The sequence below is a fragment of the Haliotis rubra genome, unplaced genomic scaffold, assembly GCF_003918875.1.
Source record: "Haliotis rubra isolate DU_JTF1 unplaced genomic scaffold, ASM391887v1 Scf383, whole genome shotgun sequence".
Classification (NCBI taxonomy): Eukaryota; Metazoa; Mollusca; class Gastropoda; order Lepetellida; family Haliotidae; genus Haliotis; species Haliotis rubra.
The window spans coordinates 467,345-494,293 of NW_025767061.1; the positions used below are offsets into that span (position 1 = coordinate 467,345).

General features: G+C 40.9%; 1 protein-coding gene across 1 annotated transcript in view; it reads left to right on the forward strand.

The window, feature by feature from the left end:
• Positions 1-26,847, forward strand: part of LOC124286435 (extracellular matrix organizing protein FRAS1-like) — a 132,806-nt gene extending 105,959 nt beyond the window's left edge. Inside the window, 32 exon segments of the mRNA XM_046722811.1 lie at positions 116-235; positions 785-846; positions 848-917; positions 920-964; positions 1,284-1,408; positions 1,685-1,825; positions 2,196-2,450; positions 3,036-3,128; positions 3,421-3,571; positions 4,222-4,445; positions 4,696-4,794; positions 4,924-5,089; positions 5,203-5,283; positions 5,798-5,967; positions 6,349-6,374; positions 6,423-6,520; positions 6,797-7,008; positions 7,345-7,492; positions 8,256-8,461; positions 8,946-9,092; positions 11,447-11,492; positions 12,017-12,204; positions 15,401-15,484; positions 15,954-16,571; positions 16,573-17,002; positions 18,149-18,309; positions 19,464-19,570; positions 20,237-20,403; positions 21,016-21,108; positions 21,326-21,438; positions 22,443-22,589; positions 23,522-26,847. Of these exon segments, the coding sequence (XP_046578767.1) occupies positions 116-235; positions 785-846; positions 848-917; positions 920-964; positions 1,284-1,408; positions 1,685-1,825; positions 2,196-2,450; positions 3,036-3,128; positions 3,421-3,571; positions 4,222-4,445; positions 4,696-4,794; positions 4,924-5,089; positions 5,203-5,283; positions 5,798-5,967; positions 6,349-6,374; positions 6,423-6,520; positions 6,797-7,008; positions 7,345-7,492; positions 8,256-8,461; positions 8,946-9,092; positions 11,447-11,492; positions 12,017-12,204; positions 15,401-15,484; positions 15,954-16,571; positions 16,573-17,002; positions 18,149-18,309; positions 19,464-19,570; positions 20,237-20,403; positions 21,016-21,108; positions 21,326-21,438; positions 22,443-22,589; positions 23,522-24,061 (5,333 nt within the window). The 3' untranslated portion in view covers positions 24,062-26,847.
• The last annotated feature ends 102 nt before the right edge of the window (positions 26,848-26,949 follow it).

The window sequence follows — 26,949 nt, forward strand, 5'->3', positions numbered from 1 at the left end:
TAAATTCTGTCTATAAAGTTTAGCTTGAATTAGAATTTTGAACCAGAATAAAATATGTAAACTGAATTTCTATTGTGTTATGCTAAAATATCTACGCCACATGGTCATGTTCCAGGCTATATCCTGTACAGACACGAGCCTGGGGAGTCTACAGGGAACATCATCTTCAAGTTCAAGTTGTCAGACCCAGAAGGCAATGAGCTCATCGATCAAGATTTCTACATCACTGTGTTAGGTAGGAATGATGAACATATATCCAACTTATACAATAGAGTACAATTGATGAGAATGTGACAGTTGTCTTCATGTTTGTCTTTTGTGATACCCCTGTCCACACTTTATTTAGTGTAACATGCATGCAGCCCAAGAAGTGATGAGAACCAAGCTCTTAAGACATCCCGTGATGCAGCTGCTACTTACCTCACAATTCTATTAACTCAATCTCTCTGAAAGAATTGGTCTTCTGCAACTCAGGCAACTAACAATACAGGTGTCTTCCTATTTTAATTAAGTAGATTAATGCCTGTGATGTCAATCACATGACTGACTGGTCCTTCATCGATCATCTACAGACTGCTGTCATACTGCTGGAATGTGCTGATAAAGTTGTGAAACACTGACAAACACAAACAACACTCACGCAAACAGTTGTGACTATTTGTTGTAGCATCATGAGATATCTGTCTTCTAGGAGAAAGGTATTTATCAGATCAGTCAAGAAAACAGACATTTTGGCAAATACATTTTACAATGTTTGAGTTTACCTCTTAGTTGTGTATTACAGAGGACCGGCTGCCCCCCGTGGAGCAGGTGAACAAGGAGCTGACTGTACGGGAGGGACCGCAGGAAGAAGATCTCCACAGCCTTCCTCTCCTACACTGATGCGGACTCTGAGCCGGGGAGCCTCAAGTACACCATCTTCGAGGGCCCAATCTGGGGCACTTGGAGCTGACCGGAGAACGAGGTGAGGCGGGCAGCTGAGTAACTGTACACTGGATCCTTCTTAATGCAGATATTATAAAGTTTTCTCAACATGTTTTCTCTACACTGGTCAGAAGAAATAGGTAGAAATATAAATAACTTGGTAAGAGAACACTAATAGTTCACGACAAATGCTTACTGTCTGACATGCACTCTTGTGAAACCAGTGTTGCCATACTGCTTGCCATGTTTGTATCCTTAAGAAAACATGCATACTGACAGACATCTACCCTGTTGTGACACCAAGTATCATGATTCAGTTCAGATATATACTTTCTGACATGGACCTGTTATGACATCAGATGTTCCAGTGACGGAGTTCACCCAGGCTGATCTGGCTGCCCGCAGCGTGGTGTACGTCCACACCAGCCCCTTGGAGGTCTACATGGACAAGTTTGCCTTCTCAGTTACAGACGGGGCTAACACTGTAAGCTATGCAAAAACTCTGACATAACCTGATAAATGGGTTATATAGACTTTTGTTTGCAAAACATAAATGTTAAAATTAATAGGGTTTTACCTGAGCTTGAAAGCATTGACTGCAGAATTTAGATACTATATCATGGTGTGTGATGGAAATGAAACAGTGTCAAACATGTCATTGATGTGTTAAGGTGTGCATGATGTATGTTGTGAACTGAGAACAGGCCATGTATGTGCATCTATTGCATGAGATTAGTTAACAGCGTTACCATTTGCCCAGATGGTGAAGACGTTCTACATCACCATCTCCCCGGTGGATGATGCATTACCAATGGTCACCAACAGGGGGCTGTCTGCTCAGGAGGGCATCAGAAAACTCATCACAGAATTTGATCTCAAGGCTACGGATGATGACACCAAGGTAGGGACCTGTTTTGCCATGTCCTCTGAATATCAAAATGCCATCATCAGCATTATTTCTTTGTAGCTGTCAGATTTTCAAAATAAGACATGTTTGCAAAATGCCCCTAGATGATAAAGGCATAATGTTTCTTATCTCCTATGAATTTCGTGAAAGAAAAATATAAAAATCTCTCACTATTGGGGTTCCTCTGAAGTTGTAGATATGATCCAATGGGTATCCTTGCCAACAGAAGCTGTGTGAGTCACCATCTCAAGTGATATTTACTATAGGAACAGGAGAACAAATGAACACCAACACAGTTTTACTAGTTATTACATAGTTGCAAATGTTTAGTGAAGAGTCTCCATGGTTAATGTTTACATCACAGGAGAGCGAGGTGATCTTCAAGATTGTACAACCACCTGTACATGGCACTGTTGACATGGCAAGAGAGGAGGAGATGTTTGAGTCTACAGACAAGTTTAGCATGGAGGATATATATGAAAACAGGATCAGCTACAAGCATGATGGCAGTGAGACTCTGGAAGACAATTTCTCTTTTGTTGTTAGTGATGGCACTAACGACAAGTTTGTTATGTTGGGAGACCAAGCAGAAGTAACTGAGCCTGTCACTACTCCACAGGTAGGAAATACGACTGATATCACTACTCCATAAAAAGGATATTCAACTGATATCAGTACCCGATGAGAAGGACTTATCAATGATATTAATACTTCACAGTTAGGACATATCACTGATATAAGTGCTCCACAGGTAGGACATATTACTGATATTAGTGCTCCACAGGTAGGACATATCACTGATATCAGTGCTCCACAGGTAGGACATATCACTGATATCAGTGCTCCATAGGTAGGACATAAGACTGATATCAGTACTCCACAGAAAAACGTAATGGGAGCATTTTGTGTCAGTGCCCCAAATGTGGGGTGTATTACTGATAGTCTTGTAGTAAAGACATGTTCATAGAAAAAGCATCTTCCATTACTTTGTTGAAATTGATCAAGTGATGGATATAGCAGTAGTAGTGCTATAGAGTAGTCATATCTTGTTCATCCAGACCTTGAAGTTCGAGATCCACAAATTGATGTATTAACATGACATACTCGAGTTGTGACATCAGCCTTATAGCTGCAAACACCTGTAAGCGTATTTATTGTATGTATGTGGAGAATATTGTGAATATAAGAAAATTACTTATTTCAGGACTTTGAGATCAACGTCCTGGCCCTTGATGATGGCAGCCCCATAATGGAGACCAACGTGGGTCTACAGTTCCTAGAATTCTCTGGGTCCGAGGTGAGAGCCTGCACAGAATAGCTAACACAATCTGAATAACAATGTGATACCCTTTGGTTCAATTGAATTGATTGGTAGGTAGTAAACAACGAGGTGATCGACCCCACTACAACGCATAGAGTTTCATATGAACAGTTAGAAATCATTATTCTGCTCAGAAATAAAAAGTGTACCAATCACTGTTTACATTTTGGATCACTTCTAATCAGGACAAAAAGGTTGTACTGAACAGAGGCACAAATGAGTAGTTGTAAATAAGTCCCATAATGACACACTGTATTTGCTATTGCAGGTGTCCAATCTGATCACCAGCAGAGAGTTGAAGTCCACAGATGAGGACTCCCTAGCAGAGAATATCGTTTATGTCATCAAGAAGTCCCCACAACATGGCCGCCTAGAATATGCTGCCAACCCAGGGGGTGCTCTCGGATCTTTCACACAAGGTAATGGAGTGGTTGGACTGGCACGAAAGTAAACTACTCAAACAGATGTTTAAGAACTCCTGATTCTTTCATATAACTTTAACTGGTCTACATGCTAGACATTAAGTAGAGTCATTCGAAAGAATTGGGAACTCTAGACAGATCAACTTTAGTCATATGAAACAATTTGACACTTAACCTTTGGACATAATATACACATGTACATAAGGGCGTGCTCACAAATTACAGTGCTGGAACTAGTACTTATGCAGGTGCTTGTTTCCAATGAGGGTTCTGGCCACGAGTGTGTTCAACTGTGGTTTAACAAGATTGGTTATTGCAGTATATGGCACATGGTCCTATGTACAGTGCACAGGTCACAAGTGAAATTAAGTAGAAGGCAGTTAGATGGATGACTGTGTTCAGCAGCTTGAATCCTGAGTGTTTCTTAGGCTACTAAATAGATCTCTGTAAGCGTATCCATTGAACAGGTTAATAATCTAGATCGGTATGGACAAAGTGTATTTGAGCAGTTTTTATTAAAAAGTGCACTATACAACTTCATAACTAATTGGGTTTTTTTTATAAATGCATGAAGCCTATTCTTAATGTACTTGTTCAGTATCCCACAAACAGTGAAACACTGCTCACAGACTCCTCCTGTTTTCCAGATGACCTTGACAGTGGCAGAGTCAGGTATGTCTTGACTGACCGGACAACTGGGTATCAGGACAGCTTCACCTTTGACCTCATGGATGCCAAGCCCAATATAGTCCCTGGCAATGTGTTCCACATCATGTGGTCAGTGATCAGCTTCCAGCATCCCTTGATGAACGTGTCCGAGACTGAGGGTCTCATTCAGGTTCCAGTCACACGGGCTGGCAATCTCAAGCAGGTTGGTTCATGTCCATCTCTGGCAGTTTTTTCTAGGACAACAAAAAAATATCTGTACATGTATTAAAAACGTCCCTTTGTACTTCCTTCTCTGGGAACTTATTCCCATCAAACAGTTTTCACAAGGAAATATTTTCCATGACTTTGCAACAGGTTTCCTCTTGTCCTTTGGATTTGTCTTTCAAAAAATATATTTCTGTTGCTCCTGTCAACCCCACCCTTGTTTGAGGTTCTGCTGCTCTGCGTTGTAGTACTCTATTGTCACCTGCAAGACCATACCTGGCTCTTCCACATCTGTGATGACGGGGGCTAAACCAGGACAGAAGGACTTCATTGAACACTCAGGACAGGTAAGTTGATGTTGAATGGAAAGAAGATACTAGTATTCATTCCTGATACAGATTATTATTTTGCCTTTTGTCTATAATCTTTACAATTTTCATGGTAATTAATACTTAAAATTGCTATGTTTATTGTAGGTTCAGTTTGATGAGTGGCAGGACTCCAAAACATGCACCATCATTATCAACGATGACTCCATCTATGAAGGCCCTGAGACCTTTTACATAGAGCTGGTCAGCCCCTCCTATGCCCTGCTTGGACACAATGCCAAGATGGCCGTCACATTGGTTGATTCAGAGGATGGTAAGACGTTTGCAGTTGGATATCTTCACAATTTTACATTCAGTAGTTGTATATGTTGATGTGGGACAAAGTGATAAAATAAATGGGCTTACTTTACACATTTGCATTTTCAGAACCAACCATCCAGTTTGAGAAGGGCCTTTACCATGTGAATGAATCTGATGTTTATGTGATGGCCAAGTTGACAAGATCAGGTACGAGTCTAATTTGCATCAGAAGCATTGGATTCTTTTCTAATTTTTCAACAAAAATGTGTTACGTCAAGGATATTTATCTTGAATGGTATATGTCCATTTTTTAAGGGTCACAAAGGTATGTACGGTGTCAAACATGAACAATGGCCAACAAAGGTCAACAGGTCAAGTTGAAGAACGTGGTGAACTAAACCCCTGTTGACAACTGTAGTTGACTAAACCCCTATTGACAGCTGTTGCAAACTAAACCCCTATTGGCAGCTGTGGTGAACTAAACCCCTATTGGCAGCTGTGGTGAACTAAACCCCTATTGGCAGATGTGGTGAACTAAACCCCTATTGGCAGCTGTGGTGAACTAAACCCCCTTTTGGCAGCTGTGGTGAACTAACCCCTATTGGGAGCTGTGAACTAAACCCCTATTCTTAACTGTGGTGAGCTATACACCTATTATATAACTGGTGAACTAAACCCCTGTTAATAACCCCTTCATTATACTGCTCACAATTCCTTGCAGGTGACCTGAGTACGACTGTGTCTGTGATCTGCTTCACCACGGCCCTCACAGCCACTGGCAGCTCCCTCACAGGCCTGGAGTCAGGGTCCGACTACATCTCCCGTGGACGCAGCAACTCTTACAGAGTCGTCTTCCCTTCTGGTGTGTCAGAGGCCACTTGTGATGTCAAGGTATGGACTGGTTGTTTAATTTAGTAATGTTCAAGCTAAATGTCCTACAAATAATTGAGGTTGCGAGGGACCAATTTGATGTATATTCCATTTCCCTGTTAATCTGGACATGATGTATTTGCTGTTGATGTATATTCCATTTCCCTGTTAATCTGGACATGATGTATTTGCTGTTGATGTATATTCCATTTCCCTGTTAATCTGGACATGATGTATTTGCTGTTGATGTATATTCCATTTCCATGATTATTTGCTGTTGATGTATATTCCATTTCTGGACTGGACATGATGTATTTGCTGTTGATGTATATTCCATTTCCCTGTTAATCTGGACATGATGTATTTGCTGTTGATGTATATTCCATGCCCTTTAATGTGCAGATCATTGATGTATATTCCATTTCCCTGTTAATCAGGACATGATGTGTTTGCTGTTGAGATGCGTTCATGTGCAGATCATTGTTTGAGCTCGGCTTGATGTTTGATCCTTCCATCCCAGCCTCCCTGGGCTCCCTCACCAAGGCCAACGTCCTCATAGAGGGACCCAATGACCGTAAGTCACATTGTTAAGTTCACGATCTCAAAGTGAAAGCCATGGCAGGGTACATGACAATCAAAATGTGGCTACTTTTCCAAACATTTGATGCTTGCATAATTGTAACCGTTTGAATGGGTTTACACTGAAGCTCTCACAATTACTAAATTGTCTGATGGTATTAATGAAAGGACCAATACACAATGAATCAATGTTGTGTATACATTATGATGTGAAATGTCATGCGATGAACTGTGGGTGACCAGTGGTCTTCATGTTCTCTGTTCCTGCCAGAGTCTACTGTGTTCCTGTCGGAACCGTCCTACAGTTTTGCTGAGAACGCTGGTAATGTTGAGGTGGAGGTTGTTCGGGGTGGGACAGACCTGAGTCACTCTACCACAGTATGGTGTGCAACACGACTCTCCAGCCCTGCTTCAGCTACACCTGGACAGGACTATGTCCCCACCTCCAGTCAGATGACATTCGGACCGGGGCAGATTGCACAGGTGAGATTAACACATTGACATTTATGACCAGTATTCATACAGAAATCTAAAGTTTCATTTAAGACAGTGCACTGAAAGCTAAGGTTTCCTTTAACCCTTTTGTCCACCAACATCAAGAGTTATCCTGAAACCTAGTCTACTGAAACTGAAAGTTCCATACAACCTACAGTCTCTTTAATCCAGTTACTGGAACCTACAACCACATATACACAGGGTTCTCCTCTCTCAGTAACATTTCAATGTGGCAATATAGGATAATCCAGCATGACTACTACCTGTTGAATGTGTCTGCCTATCGTGTTTATGTGTAAATAATCCTTGTGTTTTCTACAACAGAAGTGCCAGCTGACCCTGCTGGACGATGACTTTGACCCTCGCCTTGAGGGTAACGAGACGTTCGTAGTGTTCCTCAGCTCCGCCCTGGGCAGCAGCCTGGCAGAGCCCTACATCTCTACTGTGGTTATCAGCGACACAAAGCTAGACAGTAGGTCTTCCTTGTTTACCACACCTGTCAACCCGTGAAGATCCGGGTTAGAATTGATCTTCAGTGACCCAGACTCGATTATTTACAGACAGCTGCCATATAGCTGGAATATTGCTGAGTGCGGCATGAAACTAAACTCACTCACTCACTCACCACACCTGTCTTTTTAGTTTTAATCCTGTCTTTCATAACAGGGACCCATTTCAAAAGTGATCTTAGCACTATGACATCTGTAAGCCAGTGTTAAAGTATGGATGTTAACACTGCCTTGATCTTATCACTATGACAGCTGTAAGCCAGTGTTAAAGTATGGACGTTAAGACTGCCTTGATCTTAGCACTATGACAGCTGTAAGCCAGTGTTTAAGTATGGATGTTAAGACTGCCTTGATCTTAGCACTATGACATCTGTAAGCCAGTGTTAAAAGATGGATGTTAAGACTGCATTGATCTTAGCACTATAGCTGTAATTGTTTGATCAGCATTTTAGAAGTTGGTGAGTCAGTACTGAATCCTACAACTTTAGAGATAACAACTTGTTGTTTATTGCATAGTGCAATGTTTTGGTGTATATTTTTACACCATTTTCAAGCTGAGAAAAGTGCTTAAAAATGTTTTTATATAAGATTCATTAAAAATCAAAGAATCTGACTATACAGAGGTTATGCTGTTTTGTGACAATTACCAGCCTTAATACTCTCTGTGTACAGCGCTATGTTGATATAATTGTTCCTGGATAAAACAATTTGTGCTGTTTCTCCCAGTTCCAAAGATGACATTTGTCCAAGACCGCTACTATGTGGATGAGAAGAACAAGACAGTGAACGTGACCATAATGAGAACTGGGGACGTGACGGAAACATCCTCCGTGATATGCTACACGCGACAGAAGACAGCCCAGGTCATGATGGACTACGATGAGAGAGTTTTCACCAATGCTTCCAGGATAACCTTCCAGCCAGGAGACAGGGTGAGTCTCCACATGATGCAACATAAACAGATCATAGATCACATCCATTGAACCCTTTCTATATTATGCTTAGATATGAAGCCAACAAAGGTATTTTTAAATAATGGTCTTAAAATCTTTACCATAACTTTGGTGATATGAGCTCTATTACACAATCGATTATTAAGGTTTCACAAAGTTTTGCTTTTGGACAGAAACACATAGATTCATGAAGTGAATTTGATAACCTGCACCAACTAGCTTTAGATGGAGTTTGATGGTGGTGTATTGTTTGACAATATTTTCTGCAGTGAACTTGAAATATACAATAATGCCCAGAGACAAATACCTTAGAAGGGGTAACCACATGTACCTTTCAGCAAAAACAGATTCATGAAAAGTAATCTGAACACAAACAGCTAGTACCCTCAAGAGAGGGTTTTGAGTAGTACTGTAGGTGACAATGTTTGCTGTAATAACTTGAAATGTTGTCTTCCACTTCCAGCTGAAGAACTGCACTGTGGGTATAGTGAATGATGATGAGTTTGAGCCTGAAGAGGACTTCCTGTTGCGACTGAGTAATGCCTGGGGGAGCGAGGAGAGCGAGGTTGAGCTGGGGGACATGAAGGAGACAATCATCACCATCACCTCTGTCTAATTCGACCAGCTTGGGACCCACTAAAAGTCCGAATTATACAGTAGTCCTAAGTACACAGATTTTAATGGAGTTATCTCCCTATTATCAGCAGAATTAAAATTATAAACTATTTTTCGCGAATGTTATTGAAAACAACGATTCTCGACACCTGCTTCGCAGCGGGTCCACAATAACATTGTCAAAGAGCAAAGTAACGATGTTTCGAGGAATTCATGAAATAAATTGAATAAACTAATGAATGAAATCAACAACAACATTCATAAAAGTTGTCAAACGCATATATAAAATTACTATTTCCATCTTTTGTGCGATCATGTAATGTAAGTCAAGTCACTGACAAGTGACATCTCGCTCTCGCCACCAATCTTCACGCCAGACACGATGTTCAATGCTAAAATATATACATGAAGCATTTTGTCACAGGTCATAGCCTAGCACGATAAGTCTAATACGCTCCATAATTTACGATAGGTAGCAATTTCTTACTTAATATGTTCAGAATAGCATTATTTTACCCAAAACTTTGTCTAAATCTAAAAGTTTTCGCTTATTTAGGACCGTATCCATTGCCGTAATATGATTGGCTGCCTTAGGTCATGTGTCTGATTTTGACCAATCACGACCCTTTATAGCAGACTGTGGCGAAAAGCCGCCATTAGAAACCAATCTTTATCCAATAAAATCGCTTCTTACAACTGATTGATATCACACTGTGTCTGATGGCATCTTAAATGCATAGTGACATTGACACTGAGTTGACATGATCGGCTCAATTATAGTTTACAATTGGTGTTAGTCGATCAAAGGTAAATAAGCTGCTCACCGCTAGACCACGCAGTCTTGGCCAAGCCGGACTTCCTGCTAAGTAAATAAGACAAAATACACAAACCAATCAACGGAATGTTTATTCAAGGTTTATTGGCCAAGCCGGACTTCCTGCTCAGTCCGAATTATATAGCAATGTTTTTACATGTAACTACCTTATCGGGCCGACACTTTGGTCCGAACCAAATAATGAGAGTCCGAGATACAGAACTTTTTATTATGACAACAAAGAAGGATTACGCCGACCGTGAGTTCAGTCCTGTTTATACAGCAATCCGAGAAAGACAGAGTCCGAAGTTTGACAGAGTGCACTGTATAGTTGTTATCCTATGATGGTCTTTGTCTGAAACGCTGCTGGTGGACAGTAAATAAGTTGTTATCCGATGATGGTCCTTGTCTGAAATGCTGTTGGTGGACAGTATATAAGTTGTTATCCGATGATGGTCTTTGTCTGAAACGCTGCTGGTGGACAGTAAATAAGTTGTTATCCTATGATGGTTCTTGTCTGAAATGCTGTTGGTGGACAGTAAATAAGTTGTTATCCTAATGATGGTCCTTTGTCATGATGGTCCTTGTCTGAAACGCTGAGAACGCCGTTGGTGTTGGTCGACAGTAAATAAGTTGTTATCCTATGATGGTCCTTGTCTGAAACGCTGTTGGTGGACAGTAAATAAGTTGTTATCCTATGATGGTCCTTGTCTGAAACGCTGTCGGAGGACAGTAACTAAGTTGTTATCCTATGATGGTCCTTGTCTGAAATGCTGTCGGTGGACAGTAACTAAGTTGTTATCCTATGATGGTCCTTGTCTGAAACGCTGTCGGTGGACAGTAACTAAGTTGTTATCCTATGATGGTTGTTGTCTGAACGCTGTCGGTGGACAGTAAATATGTTGTTATCCTAGGATGGTTCTTGTCTGAAATGCTGTCGTGGACAGTAAATAAGTTGTTATCCTATGATGGTCCTTGTCTGAACGCTGTTGGTGGACAGTAAATAAGTTGTTATCCTATGATGGTTGTTGTCTGAACGCTGTCGGTGGACAGTAAATAAGTTGTTATCCTAGGATGGTCCTTGTCTGAAACGCTGTTGGTGGACAGTAACTAAGTTGTTATCCTATGATGGTCCTTGTCTGAAACGCTGTTTGTGGTCAGTAAATAAGTTGTTATCCTATGATGGTCCTTGTATGAAACTAATGTCATGTTATCTCTCAAAAAGCTCTAACATTAGACATGAGCATCTTCTGTAACATAAACAAATTCCAGTCTATGCATAGTTCATCATGTTACCATGTTAAGTCAGAACGTTTTAATCTGATTGGCTCATGTCATCTTGACAAAATGCTGCTTGTCTTGCCTGGGGAGGAATATCTGAGCTGGAAATACATCTGTTTTATCTCACCATGAAGAAACTCTTGCATCCCTTCACAAATCAAAGAGCAGCGTATTATTTACGAGTAGATGAAAGTCACATGACACAGCACACGTTAACTTCAGTCAAATTAATAGTTATTTACTTCACGCTGAAGGCCTGGGTCCGATCCCCGGTGAACGCACCTAGGTTAGGGTCTCGAGGTGGGCACATTTGTGTAGTATCCTTAGACACGATACTTAGATCCACATGTCTCAGTTCACCCAGCTGTAAAATGTAGGCAGCATGGCTGTATGATCCCCAGAGAGTTGAAAAAGTAATGGAAAGAAAGATAATGTCCTATGACAGGGAATAGTAATGTACGTAGCGCCATGAGCAGGCAATGTGCCTGGATATGAGCGCCATATAAGCGGACTATTACTATTACTATTTTCTAACAACTTTCAGTTTGGTTGAATCCTTTTACAATGGCAGGTTGTAACATTCAGAAACAATATCAGAAGGAGTCCAAATGGTTTTATGCATCTCTGATGAGGTTTCATCCCACTTGTCTAAAACATGGGATGAATATACTCTTGTGATAATGACATGTGCTCTAGTGATAGGGCTACAACTTCTGTTATGGACAGCCAATCTAATACCACAGCTGTGTCTTCAATCAATTTGACCTTAGTGTTAATCATCCTAAGAGAAGTATCTAACTGTTGCATGACTCTCCATTCTCCAGGTGTCAGTGAGCTGGACTTTGTTGTGGATGTGCTGTACAACAGTGACATAGAGTGGCATGAGTCCTTCACCCTGATGCTCGGCCCAGAGGACCCCGAGGGTGCTGTGTTTGGGTCCGTCAAGACAACCACCATCACAATCCTGGACAACGAAGTCTCTGGGAGCATCATTCTTCCAGCCCCACCTGTGGTACGTCATACACTCTCCCACCTGTAGTACGTCATACACTCTCCCACCTGTGGTACGTCATACACTCTCCCATCTGTGGTATGTCATACACTCTCAATTGGGACAGTGGCAATATTTACTGATTGATTGTTTTTGAAAACAAATTCATGCAAATAATTCTGTGTGTGTATTTGTTTTGTAATGTAGTGATTGAGTTTAGTTTTACACAGCTTTTAGCAATATTCAGCAATATCTCAGCAGGGGACACCAGAAATGGGCTTCATATTGTACCAATGTGGGAATCATATACTCTGATGTGGATATCTCTAATGCATGCTCCGGATGTTTACAACATGCTGTATTGTTTGTGTGACGCTGTGACAATGTGTTGCATGGGATCAAGGTTGTGTACGACATATACCCTAGTGATAACGACATATACTCTAGTGATAACGACATATACTCTAGTGATAACGACATATACTCTAGTGATAACGACATATACTCTAGTGATAACGACATATACTCTAGTGATAACGACATATACTCTGTTGATACGGCTACAACAACAGTGTCTGCACAGGACGTCGACCCTTGGGTGAAATGTCACGTTCAGTTAAGAAAAAAGGTCGACGTAAAAAGATTTGGTTCCCCATAGTAAAAGTTCCGGTGGAACTTTTCATTCCAACATTTGTTCCTGTAATAGTGCATGAACAATTACTTCGTCCGGACACACAGAATTTATTCGGTAAAGAGGAACTTCCACACACATCATAAAGTGTCTAAAAGAGGGTTTTGTTTGTTGGGGTGGTCTCAAAAATTGGGGCGGGGGGAACGGAAAGGAAAAAAGATATTCCTCCAAATCATGTGGCTATCAAGAAGCAATTATCATGTGTGAAAGTTACTTAAATTTTTTATGAAAATACATTGAAGATTCCCAGAATGCTTAACTGATGATTCTAAATGAATCTTGTGTTAAAAAGAGTTCAGTTATTATGTAACCAAGTTACCTTCATTAATCAGGTTACAGTCAGTAGCCAGGTTACAGTCAACATGTAACCAAGTTACAGTCAGTCAGTAGCCAGGTTACAGTCATTATGTGACCAAGTTACAGTTGGTCAGTAGCCAGGTTACATTCAATATGTAACCAAGTTAGAGTTAATCGGTAGCCAGGTTACAGTCAGCATGTAACCAAGTTACAGTTAGTAGCCAGGTTACAGTCAACATGTAACCAACTTGAAGTTAGTAGACATCCCGGATGGTGACAAGTTGGATGAGTCTATTTTGCATTCAATAATGACTGGAATAGGTTAGGCCTACGGTATTTGTTCCTGTTCGATGGAATATTTGCCGTATGTGCGGAATTTTTATTCGTGTCATCCATTCTCAGTTACACGGCATTTATTCCGAACCGAACATTTACTACTCGGAACTAAATCATGTTTACAGACGTCCTGTCCATTTTCACGCAGGCGATAATCCGGATTATGCGCGTTTGAGAGCACAGACAACAGGAGAAAAGTACTATATTTGGTCCATATTTTTTTGTATACAAAATCATCCAACATGAAGTAGGTGAGATGCACCATTTGCAAACTCTCTGGTTCATCTGAAAGATAATAAAAGTAGAGTTATTTTTACTTCTTTTACACAGACCATGTTACACCAATCTACTGCTATATATAAATTGTTAGAATTGTTAACAAAACCTATTAAACGATATACAAAACATGGTCAATTACAGTATTCAGATCTGATATATCTATTTTACTTTATATTTTTCCTTAGTAACATATTCCTTGACAAGATGCTTACCTTTATGTCTACTTGGACATGGGCATGAGCATGGTCACCTTTCACCATCGTCACAATGTCATTGACAGTTGGCGCAATGAAATTACACTTCTTTTCTGTGCACTTCCAGGATATCCAATTTCACTTCACTCATAAATCCACCAACACACAGGTATCTTCCTCCACAACATGTAGATGCCATTTCGAACTAGAATGCAATCTGCCCCGAGTTCCTTCCTTAAATATGTTAATCATTGTGAAATTCACTCTCATATGTGTATGATAACATTGATTTCTTTGATTGGCATTCTAGAAGTTGGGTAGATGAAGAATGAGGACTATTTTTATCTAATTCTATAGGGCTGAGGTAGCTATTTTTAATCTATATACAACTTCTTTATTCTATATAGAATAAAGAAGTTGTATATCCATAAAAAACTAGTCTCATTCTTGATAACATTGATTCTATGACATTTTTAGAATCTATGTCGAGTGAACTATGTTCCTCATTCTTGATAACATTTTTTGACATTTTGAGTGAACTCGGTTCATGGAAAATGTTAAAACAACACCTACTAGCGGACTAGAGTGACTCTAGAAACACTTTCAACATCAGAGTTTACCGTGGGTCGACTTCGTGTCCATAGCGAAATTTCATAAGGTCGATTTCTTGTCCATAAACCGCTACAACTTCTGTTGTGGACTTGGGCAGCCAGTTTAATACAACAGCTTTGTCTTGAATCGATTTGACCTGAGTGTTAATCATCCTAAGAGAAGCATCTAACTGTTGCATGACTCTCCAATCTCCAGGTGTCAGTGAGCTGGACTTTGTTGTGGATGTGCTGTACAACAGTGACATAGAGTGGCATGAGTCCTTCACCCTGATGCTCGGCCCAGAGGACCCCGAGGGTGCTGTGTTTGGGTCCGTCAAGACAACCACCATCACAATCCTGGACAACGAAGTCTCTGGGAGCATCATTCTTCCAGCCCCACCTGTGGTACGTCATACACTCTCAATTGGGACAGTGGCAATATTTACTTATTGATTGTTTTTGAAAACAAATTCATGCAAATAATTCTGTGTGTGTATTTGTTTTGTAATGTAGTGAGTGAGTTTAGTTTTACACAGCTTTTAGCAATATTCAGCAATATCTCAGCAGGGGACACCAGAAATGGGCTTCACTCATTGTACCAATGTGGGGAATCGATTTGTAATTACAAACTGATGATACCTAAAGGGTATCTCTAATGCATGCTCCGGATGTTTAACAACATGCTGTATTGTTTGTGTGACGCTGTGACAATGTGTTGCATGGGATCAGTGTGTTTTAGGTTGTGTCTCTGCTGAGTTATGTTATATAGGACATGGGACGGTTGTGTCTGGAGAATTATTATATATAACACATGGATGTCTCCATTGTAGGTTGTGTCTCTGCTGAATTATGATGATGCTGAACTGGGAACTAAGATCGACCCATCTCCCGGGTATCCACTTGTCTGCATAACAGTGAGTATCCCAAACCTACAAAAGAAACTTGAAACCAAAATCTTTTATGTATAGTACTTATGAATGCTGTATTGGAATGAAATGAGTGAGTGAGCCATAAATGGGCTTCACACATTGTACCCATGTCGGGAATCGAACCCGGGCCTTCGGCGTGGTGAGCAAACGCTTTGACCACTAGGCTACTCCACCACCCATGGCATGAAAATGTCCCAGGTTGGCTTTCTCTACATGCTCTCTACTAATAGTTTGTCTAATGTAAGTCAATAGCCATTTTGTGTTTTATCCTGAAGCCCTTGATGTTTTAATTCTCATTCATTTCATTATCTAAACTCTAGGTAAAATGTCTACCCTATGAGCATTTCAGTGTCTATCGGCAATGTACCCAGTTTGAAAGTGTACTGATCAACAGGTGCCCCGTTAACACTGTGTGTCTGTCACTACTATGAATGATGTGACTTGTGTGTTGCAGCCATGTGATGAACACTACCCAACGTTCACCAAGACCCATATGCTCTGTGAGGAGGCTGGCATCAACCAGTCCAGCCTCCTGTACATGTGGGAGGTGGCCCTACCAGAGGAGGAGGACGGATCAAAGCCACCATTCATGCAGGTCTCAGACACCACCTTGTTCACAGACGTCAACAAGATCGTCCTGGATAGCGTGTACTTCCGCTCTCGCTTCCAGGTCCGATGTGTTGCCCAACCGAGACATGAGAACGGGAACCCAGGTGTTCCGCTCAAGAGCAGACCTGTCACAATAGGAAGTGATAATGGCATCTGTAAATCTCCAGCGTTTGGCAGCAATCCTTACAGTTACCAAGCTCAGTCATTTTTAGCAAACCTAGAGTATGTTGGTCCTGATGACTTTGACCACCCAAACACAATCCACATCTCGGTGAAGATTCCCCATCAAGATGGCATGCTGCCTCTAATCTCCACCTTCCCCTTACACAATTTACGGTTCCTTCTGGCAGAGCCAATCTATCGCCAGCAACATGTGTGCTCCAACATCATCACAGCAGAGGAACGAGAGCCTCTCATTGATGAAGGCTTCTTTGATGGAAAGCTTGGTGACTTCTCTACCCTATGGGCCCGGACATGAGTTCCCCTACCAGTTTGATGATGACCTGCGAGAAGAGAAGACCCTATCTCTGTACAAACACCTCAACCTGAAGAGCTGCATCTGGACCTTTGATGCCTGGTACCATATGACCGAGTTGGTTGACATCTGTGGTGGAAGGATTGTGTCCGACTTCCAGGTGAAGGATACAGGGCAATCCCATCTGACTGTGCGTGTTCCTCTATACGTGTCTTACCTGTACGCCACGGCCCCTGTAGGCTGGGGCTCCCTGGAGCATCGCACAGAGATGGAGTTTTCCTTCTACTATGACACCATCTTGTGGAAGTCTGGTCTGGAGACAGAGGGAACTCTGGGAGGCAAGCTGCAGATTCTTAGGATACTCATCGGCAGTGATGGCAAACTTGTCATTGACTTCAGGACAACAGCCAAGTTCAGAGGTAAAGCACCTGTACAATGACATGAACACAGTTCGGATAGACAAATATAAGTTGAATGTTGACAAATTTAAGTTGTTAGTTGATGTTTATGATATGTACAAACACGCTCATCCCCAGTTGTCCAACTATCTCAAGAAACTGACACATAAACTGACTTTGCAGTACAGGTTTACTTTTTTTATCCCCCTGGCATGTAATGCTATTTACAGATTTTTGTCATTTTTATTTTTCTTGGTTTCCATGGAAACGATTTGAACTCAAAATGAGGGTGACCTTCGTTTCCGGAGCACAACTCGAAAACCGTTCAATATCTTTCTTTAAGACTTGGTAGATATATCAAACATAAGCTAAAGTGGTGCCTTTTGCTATTTGCAGATTTTTGGCATTATTATTTTTCTTGGTTCCATTGAAACGATTCGGACTTAGTCTAAAAAAGGAGGGATTGGTTTCATTTACGGAGCACAACTCGAAAACCGTTCAATATCTTTCATAAAAATATTGTAGATATATCAAACAGGACCTAATGTGGTGCCTGTTGCTATTTACAGATTTTTGCCATTTGTATTTTTCTCGGTTTCCATGGAAACAATTTAGACTTGGTCTCAAAAGGGAGGAATAGGCGTTGTTTCTGGAGCACCATTCAAAAAACGGTTAATATCTTTCAACAGAACTTGGCAGTTCAGATCTTGAAGTGGTGCCTTTTGCAATTTACACATTTTTGGCATTTATATTTTTCATGATTTCCATCGAAACGATTTAGACTTAGTCTAAAAAGACATCAAGCTGGACTTTAAGTTACTGTCAGATAATTTGTTCTTTCAAATATGTGTGCGCCGGGGGAATATGTCATTTCCTGATGACTCTTGTTTTTCAATTTCCATTAGGTTTGTAAAACTGAAAAGTGTGCATGATTTTAGATCAACTCTTCTTTTCTGATCATAATCCAATGTATATTCAAAGTGTTTTGTTTTCTTTCAAGTTTGAAACAACTCGAAAGGATGATATTATTTTGATATGGAAATGTCCAGATGACACATGCCCCCAACTGTTTCATTGAATATGATTCTTTGTAGGCAATAAATATTGAGCTATTCATGAAGCATCCATGTGACATCAATGTAAATCTCTTTCCCTGTACACTCCCAGGTCAGTATGTACTGAGCCACAGCACCCTGCCAGGGCTGGAGAGCAGGATCAAACCACCTTCCAGCCTGGCCATCGGCTTTCACCTGAAGCTGCTGTGGAGTCAACAGACATTTGACAGTCCCCATCAGCTCTGGAGGGCAACCAGTAGCTTTAACCTAAAGGTACGGGATTGAGCTGATTGTGTTATTGAGTAGTTAGAAGAACAAGGTATAGGGTAGTCATAGGGATCAAATGACAGAATCGTCAAAGTACACGCTGAGTTTGAGGGGTTTAACTGGCAATTTTACCCTCAATGTACTGTCATGAGTTGTATGGTACCACAAACAGCTTTAACTCAAGGTATAGGCTAGAGCTGTAGGGCTTAAATGACAGCTGTAACCTGAACTTACATCCAAGAACTGGAAGGGTTATCGAGCAGCTGTAACCTGAAGCTATGTTCTAGAATTGTATGGATTATCAAGCAGCTGTAACCTGAAGGTATGTTCTAGAATTGTAGGGATTATCGAGCAGCTGTAACCTGAAGGTATGTTCTAGAATTGTAGGGATTATCAAGCAGCTGTAACCTGAAGGTATGTTCTAGAATTGTAGGGGTTATCGAGCAGCTGTAACCTGAAGGCATGTTCTAGAATTGTAGGGATTATCAAGCAGCTGTAACCTGAAGGTATGTTCTAGAATTGTAGGGGTTATCGAGCAGCTGTAACCTGAAGGTATGTTCTAGAATTGTAGGGATTATCAAGCAACTGTAACCTGAAGGTATGTTCTAGAATTGTAGGGGTTATCGAGCAGCTGTAACCTGAAGGTATGTTCTAGAATTGTAGGGGTTATCGAGCAGCTGTAACCTGAAGGTATGTTCTAGAATTGTAGGGGTTATCGAGCAGCTGTAACCTGAAGGTACATGCTAAACTGGGGGTTGAAGTAGCATCTTTTCCTTCCAAGCAGTGGAGTTGGAGTGGGGTGGGGGTGGGGCCTTTGGCAACTTATTTTTGCCAATTCATTGCAGGTTATGTATTATAGTGTAATGTAGTGGACTTATCTAAATGCATGCCTGAAGATATGTCTTTGAAGAGTTCACACTTTTTAATACCAGCTGGTTTAACCTCATTATATTACATGGATGTTTTGATACAAAGAGGCATATCACTGCCTTATAGTACACTGCATCAGGTTGACTGGCTATGGCTCTCTGTCACTGAAAGCTCCTACAAATGTTTACAAAAAGAACTATGTCAGCAGATAGACCAGCACTGCATGTTGGCGGTATAATGTTGTACTGTTTATTGGGCTGTAGGTTGACCCGTCATGGTTGTTCTTGTAGGACTACACAGGACGTTACACCATAGAGCTGATCCCCTGCAGTGTAAAGGCCACACAGAGATACGTCAAGATTGATCCCATACCTTGTATTGCCTCACAGCCACAGAGGTGAGGCACTTTAATTCTTGTTTAATAATTGGTAATATACTAGTAGATGTAATATCAATACTTGCAGGGTCCCTAAACCATGCTCATATTCCCAAGGACAGCAACATAACTAGCAAAGATGAAAAAATGGCTCCTGAAAGATGGACCCAGGTCAAGTGGCCTGTGTTAACTTAATTCAAGTCAGAGACTCAGGTCATACAAGTGTAATTATTTCTTTTACTGGACTTTTGCCTGTCAACCCCCCAAAAGAGTCCTTAGTTTTTATTCATTATGTATCAAATTTCTTCGAACCTACATAATGAACTGGCTAGCTATTCCCGAAATGTTCGTAGCCCTACGAACTTCTTAAGCCCATTCTTAACACATTGGCTTACGGTCAAAGTTAAGAATTCTTAGGGCTACGAACGTTTCCGGAATTAGGGCCCTGTACTTCAGACTGATTCCCGGTGTGTCTTTGTGTTGTGTTGTGGGGCAGTGGAATGGCCTATTGGTTAAAGGTTTCACTCATAACACCAAAAGACCGAGTTTGATTCCCCACAAGGGTAAAATATGTGAAGCCCATTTCTTCTGTCCCCCCAACTTGATTTTGCTGGAATATCGCTAAAAGCAGGGTAAAACCCAACTACCTCCTTTGCTTGTGTTGAGTTGCATTGTGTTGTGTTGCAGGTTCGAGGTGCCCATCTCCTTCCAGCAGACCAACAGACCTGTCCCAGTGGTGTACTCCCTCAACACAGACTTCCAGCTCACCAACAACCTCAAGATGTTCCTCCTCAGCCCCAACTCCACAGAGGCCTCGGACGATGACTGGGACTTCAACGGGGCATTCTCTCCAGGTAAATACACTCACTTGCTGAGTGACCTGTGAAGATCCAGGTTAGAATTGGTCTTCAGCAACACATACTTGCTGTAGGAGGCAACTAACTGGATCCAGCAGTCAAGCTCACTGACTTGGTCAATGTATGTCATCGTATCCCAGTTGAATAGACAACAACAAAAGAAACACTAGCTGTGCAGTCAAGGAGACAAGTCTCACCTCCTCAGTGGCTCTACAATGTGTTTTTTTTGCTGTATGATAATTCTATGTAGGAGATACTGACTGACTGACTGAGTTTGGTTTTACGCCGCTTTTAGCAATATTCCAGCAACTTCACGGCGGGGGACACCAGAAATGGGCTTCACACAATGTACCCATGTGGGGATTCGAACCCAGGTCTTCGGCGTGACGAGCCAATGCTTTAACCACTAGGCTACCCCACCGCCCCCTATGTAGGAGATACAATTGTCTTATCACTAAGAACACTTTGTGGAAAATGGCCCAGGTAAACACAAACAGCCCAATGAGGTCATTTACCACCTGTATACCATGGATGCCAATTTGATTATGGATGGAAATGAGATATTCAAGATACATTCTGTTGTTAGATACACCTACCCTTTGTTTACAGGCCAGAAGATTTATGCCAGGGTGTTGTGGAGTCCAGAGCAGGATTTGAAAACAGCATACAAACTGGGAATAGAAAAGGTGTATCTGTGTACAGGTAAAGTTCTACTAAATTCAGTGTGAATCTCTTATTAATTGTTGCTGCCTTGGATACAGATGAGGAAATGAAAAAAGATACTGAAAAATGATATTAAGTTGTTGTTATAGTAGAAGGCAACATTTAAGAAGGGAATCAAGCAACATACAGCATGTATGAAGAGATGAGCACTGTACCACCAAGGGCCGAATCAAGCCAGGCCTTCATTGTGTTGCAGGTAGTGACGGGTACATCCCCACATACGACCCCACTGGGGAGGAGTACAACGAGGGGCCACAGTTCGGCTGTATGCAGCCTAGTCCCAATCTCAGGCAGAGGTTCCTCATTCTGGTAAGCTTATCTTTTTATCAAAGAAATCTTTGTCTTTTCATTTCCCTTCATGTTTATTTGCTTGCCAAGTTTGGAGAGTTGATCCAGGATTTTGAAAGAGGGTGCATGCTACCCAGATTCCGAAGGTGATGGAGGGAGTGCCAGGGCCTCACACATGCCTGTCTCCACAGTGTTCCTTCAACTGAAGTTAATCCTTAGTGGTATCCTCCCAAAGATGCCCGCCCAGAGAGCGGAAGGTCACGGGTTCAATCCCCAACCGAGTCATACCAAAGACGTTGGTCCCTCAGCATTAATGGGAAAAACAAGGACTGGTCAGCTCGAAGTCCGTATAATGTGTCTGAGTGGGGTATTCATGCTTCACTGCGGCATGGTATCTCAGTGGGCTAGCACTATAAAACCAGCTTCAGTCTGGGCTAGTACAAGCAGCCGCACATACACATACACACGCATGCACGTCGTCATATGAGCGAAATATTCTCAAGCACGACGTTAAACCCAATTTCACCTAACCTCACCCAATGATGCAATAGTTTGTCAATCCAAACCTAAAACTTCTTTGCCTGTTACCTACTGAGATAGGCTGTTGTTTCACCAAGATTCGGCTTCCAGTACCAATACCTATGAAGCAAGTAACATCATAATGTTTCATGATCAGGAGTACGTACTCCATATTTTTTTTCAATATAGAAGTACTGGAAAACAATAAAGAGTACATTTAGAGTACTGAATGGAATTTAATGGGAGTATCAGTAATCTTGTGTTTCATTTCATATATGCACCACAACATTGCTACTCTTGTGTAAACAGGTCAATAAACAATAAAATAATACGTTTTCAGATAAATACATCTGTATATGATTCTTAGACTATACACCATTGCTGTGGTGTGTATCTGCTATGTTTTCTAAATTATTTCCTAACGTATCGTGCATATTTTATATCTGTGCATACGCCGATACGGCTTATCTGGAGCCCTGATCGTACATATTAACTGTTTCCTGTAGGATCGTGGGAATCCAGATGCAGTCCAGACAAACTTCCACGATGTAGCGTTCGAGGCCCAGCTGGCCTTTGAGAACCCGGACTACATAGGTCTCACGAACATGCCCGGGGTCGACGGTTTCGCTATGAGTGTAGATCCTCTCTACAAGGTAGGACAACTGTGGCTGCCATCAGGCAAAGATTACTCTCTGTACTGACTCGTGTTAATCTCTGTGTATACATTTCTGATGAATTAATAGGGAAGCGTCTGTGTATAATGTTTTAAAGCTGTGTGAATAAATCACATGCATGTTTGTTGTTAACGCATCACTCACCAATATTCCAGCTGTTTGAAAGCAGCATATTTATACAGGGCTTGATTTAGTGCTTTGTTACTTGCACTGGTGCAACCCAATATTACAAAATGCAACCTGGTTATTAGTCTTAACTTGCACCAGGTGCAAGTCAATTTTTGTGTGGGTAAACTTCTGAATAAAACATCTACATACTTCAATAGCATATTTCTTTCATTACATATTGCAATAAAAGCAATGCAACTGGAATTTGGCGGGTGCAACTAGGCTTTTATCTTAGGTTGCACCTGGTGGAAGTAGGTTAACTTCTCTTAAATCGAGCCCTGTTATAATCAAGTGGACAAGCCAAGCCAGGGACTGATACTATAGCCATTGGGGTACAATGGCATGTTATAATTGTAGTCACTGAATCAGACCTACCAGTCAATAAAGTTGACCCTAGAACAAGCATGGCTAAATGGGGGTACCCTGAAAACCCCAAGCAGTCGAATATGTGATGGATTAACTAGTTTGGAGATATTTTAAAGATATATGGGGCATGGTTGGCCAAGTCATCTAAGATGCTGCGAGTTACAGCACAGCGATGCATCATTTAGTCATGCCAGAAACCTATGTTTTGCCTCAGTTATGTTTCAAGGCTTGTCTTAGCCTAAGCTTTGTTTGTTGGTTTCATCAATCTGAAAAGTATTGCTATTACCCACTTGAAAAGTGTTGAGTTCCTTGTTCCATTCTTTCTCATTACTTGCAGCAGTCATCATATGTATCACAATCTCTGTTCTTGCCTTCAGGTGGACTCGGGACACCAGTGGTACCTCCAGGTGATCTATGTCATTGGACCCTCCGACAAACTCCGGCAACGCTTCCGTCGGTCATCACTGCTTCGCTTCAGACGAGATGCCCCAAGAGCATCCAGCAGTTTTGACGAGCCTAAGAATGGCACTAACATGCGCCTCATTCACCTTGACACTGAACATGTTCACTCTGAACCCGACTCTTCATTCCCCTTGGTCCCCAATGTTGCAGTGCCCACAGCCATTGGGGGACTCATCTTCATTATTGTGATCATAGTTATTATAATTGTTGTGATACGACGGCGTCGGCGTAAGAAAGAGCCGCCAGTTAAACCCAACAATCTAGTGACTCTGGTAGACACTCCCGACAGTGGTATGACCACCAACAGGTGGAAAGGCTCACGTAGGAGCCTCAGACTGACTGACTCCAGGAAGAATCTTAATACCCCAGAGGAAAAATCAAATTTAGTTAAAGCTAAAGAAGTGAACTTAAAGGTTATACATGGAAATAATGTGGATTCTGGGACAGAAGTTTGATGCATAATTAGCAGTAACACAGCATTTATATATGTTCAGCACCAGGTATGTTCAAATGGAGGCAAAATCCATGGTATGGTAACCTGCGCATTTAATGTGACAGGCTGCCAGTAAAGATGACAGACCATGCAGGTGTTCATGGAGGCTGTGAAATTGGACTGATAGCTGATGCAGATGTTTGATCACTGGATGTGCTCTTTGCTGAGATGCATGGTGTATATAATATGAAAGCTACAACAGAAACCATGGTGGAGCCAGAACTCAGCGTTTCCATGGAGATACAGTAGATCTCTACTGGCCCAACTTTCCACTCAATGTGGAGAACTTGAAACATGCTTTCAAAATGTTCATACCAAATGTTGTACATCTTCACTTAAGAAGATGTATAAAGCCATATTCCCATATTTTATACGTAACTTATTGTCCCTACTGTGACTTAATCATCCTGCAATAATACTTCTGTGTCTATGCTCCCATTGTCTTAATCAGGACAGAGTGCTACAAAGTAACCTGATTGTTACATTATTGTGCAAGTGTTGCAATGTATTGTTTTATGTTGTTCAAGTGTATCTGTACAATTATGTTTTCAGATTACGTGTTTTCATAAGCGTTATACAAGTTTTGTTCTGTCTACAACTGACATACACGGCCCATCTTTCTGTCCATGTTTTCATATAGCCTGTACACTTGAAGCTAGGACATAATTCTAATATGCAATTGTTATGTTAAACAGGCAGCATCTTTTCCCATGTTGAGGTAAACTTTGTAAGGTATTAGAGAAAGTAGTCAGAAGCTGATGATTATCAAGATATACAAGAAAAGGTAATACTTTCATAGTGGTAATGTAATATTTCCACTTTGCTGTTGTTATGTTGCATTTAAGGACATGTTATATACACTGGTATTGTTAACTATTTACAGCACTGCCTTTCCTGTGTATATTCAGTAGTAATTTGGCAACCCTGATGTATAAACTTAATATGTGTACAGTTAGGTATTATTTATATGAGGAAGATTGTATATTGTGTACACGATTGTTTGGCATGAGATACATACCTGTATATTTTGGGGAAATGCATGTTGTGACCATTGTTTAAGCTTCTATGCAAACAAGGACTATTGTACAGACACCTGGTGCTGTTACCTGTGGAATGTGTGCTTCATGATACAGGATCCCAGTTCTGAGTATTGTGTTACGTAGTAGGATTTATGTGATGTGGGAATTCTGTAACTGGGATTTGTTTTAAAAAACAAATGCCATTCAACTGGACACAGGATGTTTTTATATTTGTACTGCTAATACATGTTACATCAGATTTCGAAATAATACATAATTTTGATGCCAGTCTTAATTTAAACACAGGACTTGGGCTGATAGTATATATAGTACAGAGGTGTTACAAACATTCTAACTATTATTTACATTATTTTTTTCTGTACAATAATGGTGGTATATGAATATGGACACATTTTGTATGATTGACTTATCTTTACTCATTAACAAAAATTGGAATTTTATGTTTGGCTTATCATTGAACATGGGTACAAGAAGATTGTGGTATTCATCCTCTATATCTAGGATCGTACAAACTCACATTTGTTTTCAGAATGTTAGATCACAAAGTTCAATAAATATGCCAAAGTAAGGAATACATCAATTCTTTAGTCTTCTGACCAGTTTCATTTTCATTCATGGGTTTCTGTAAATGTTGGATATCGAGACACTCATACATTTCTCCATCCTGGTTGATGATCACTCATAGATTGAGACCTATCTACCTCCAAGTATACACGACCTAACAGTATTCATGTCATTGTCATATCACTGATACTGTATCAGTCTCCATAAACTCTACTGTATATATCGGGGAAGATTTAAGAGAAAACTATTTCCATATCAGGTAGACAGTCTCGAATCCAACCAGTTTGTCAACTAGACTTGAAATTAAGCATGTAAATATTTTCTCTAAAATAATTGTGAAATTTAGTAATTTAATTCTTGGTGAATGTGTTGTTGCATGCGCATGATCTCCATGAGTTACTTCCCCTTAACTGGGGAGCCTGTTTCTTTTCCGGGGTTTTACACCATGCAGAAACTTGCATGATTGTTTAGAATGAACACAAAGACATATGTTGCATCCCAGGGGACAAAACAATAGTGTTGATTTTACCAAATTCTTGAAATGATATTGAAGCTTTCTGTAATTAAAGGAACAGTGAAATCTTACATGTCAGTACCCAACACCATATCATTAGTTTATAGGATCCTCTTATTAGACATGTAACAGTGGGTCCTCTGGACCCTAGTGAAGTAGGTCATGGTAAACCCTGCTGTATAACTTCAAATGTCCAGTTACTCCCTGGTTATTTGCTACACTCAACAGATGCCATTCACAGTTTTAGGAGGGTGCCCACCCACCTCATCAACAAGCAATATAATTTCTGTCATGGCATTAAACCAAGCCAAATGCTAAATAGTTTTATTAATTTGTCACTCTTTGCATGAAATAATGACTACAAATAAATACCGATACTGAAACAATGTATGTATCAGTTAAACATTACTTGTAGCCGAATTACTGCTCAACAGGGTACAGCATCTGGCCTACCAAAAGGGGCTGGCACCCTCTCACATGGTCTGCCTGTGTCCTAGGTGTCAGAACTTGGTGTGATCCAGCCAGTTAATACTCATCTGTAGCCCTGTGCTTACAGCATCTCTGATCTGATGTGTGCTCTACATGTATGTATGTACAGTAACAATGAGCATAATAAAGCCATTCAACTAATGTCTTTGTTCAACTTTATTGGATTGAGGGACGCAGTCTTGTCTGGGGTTACCATGCGTTTGTAAAAACAAGATGACGTGTACTCATGAGTAGCAGGATGTT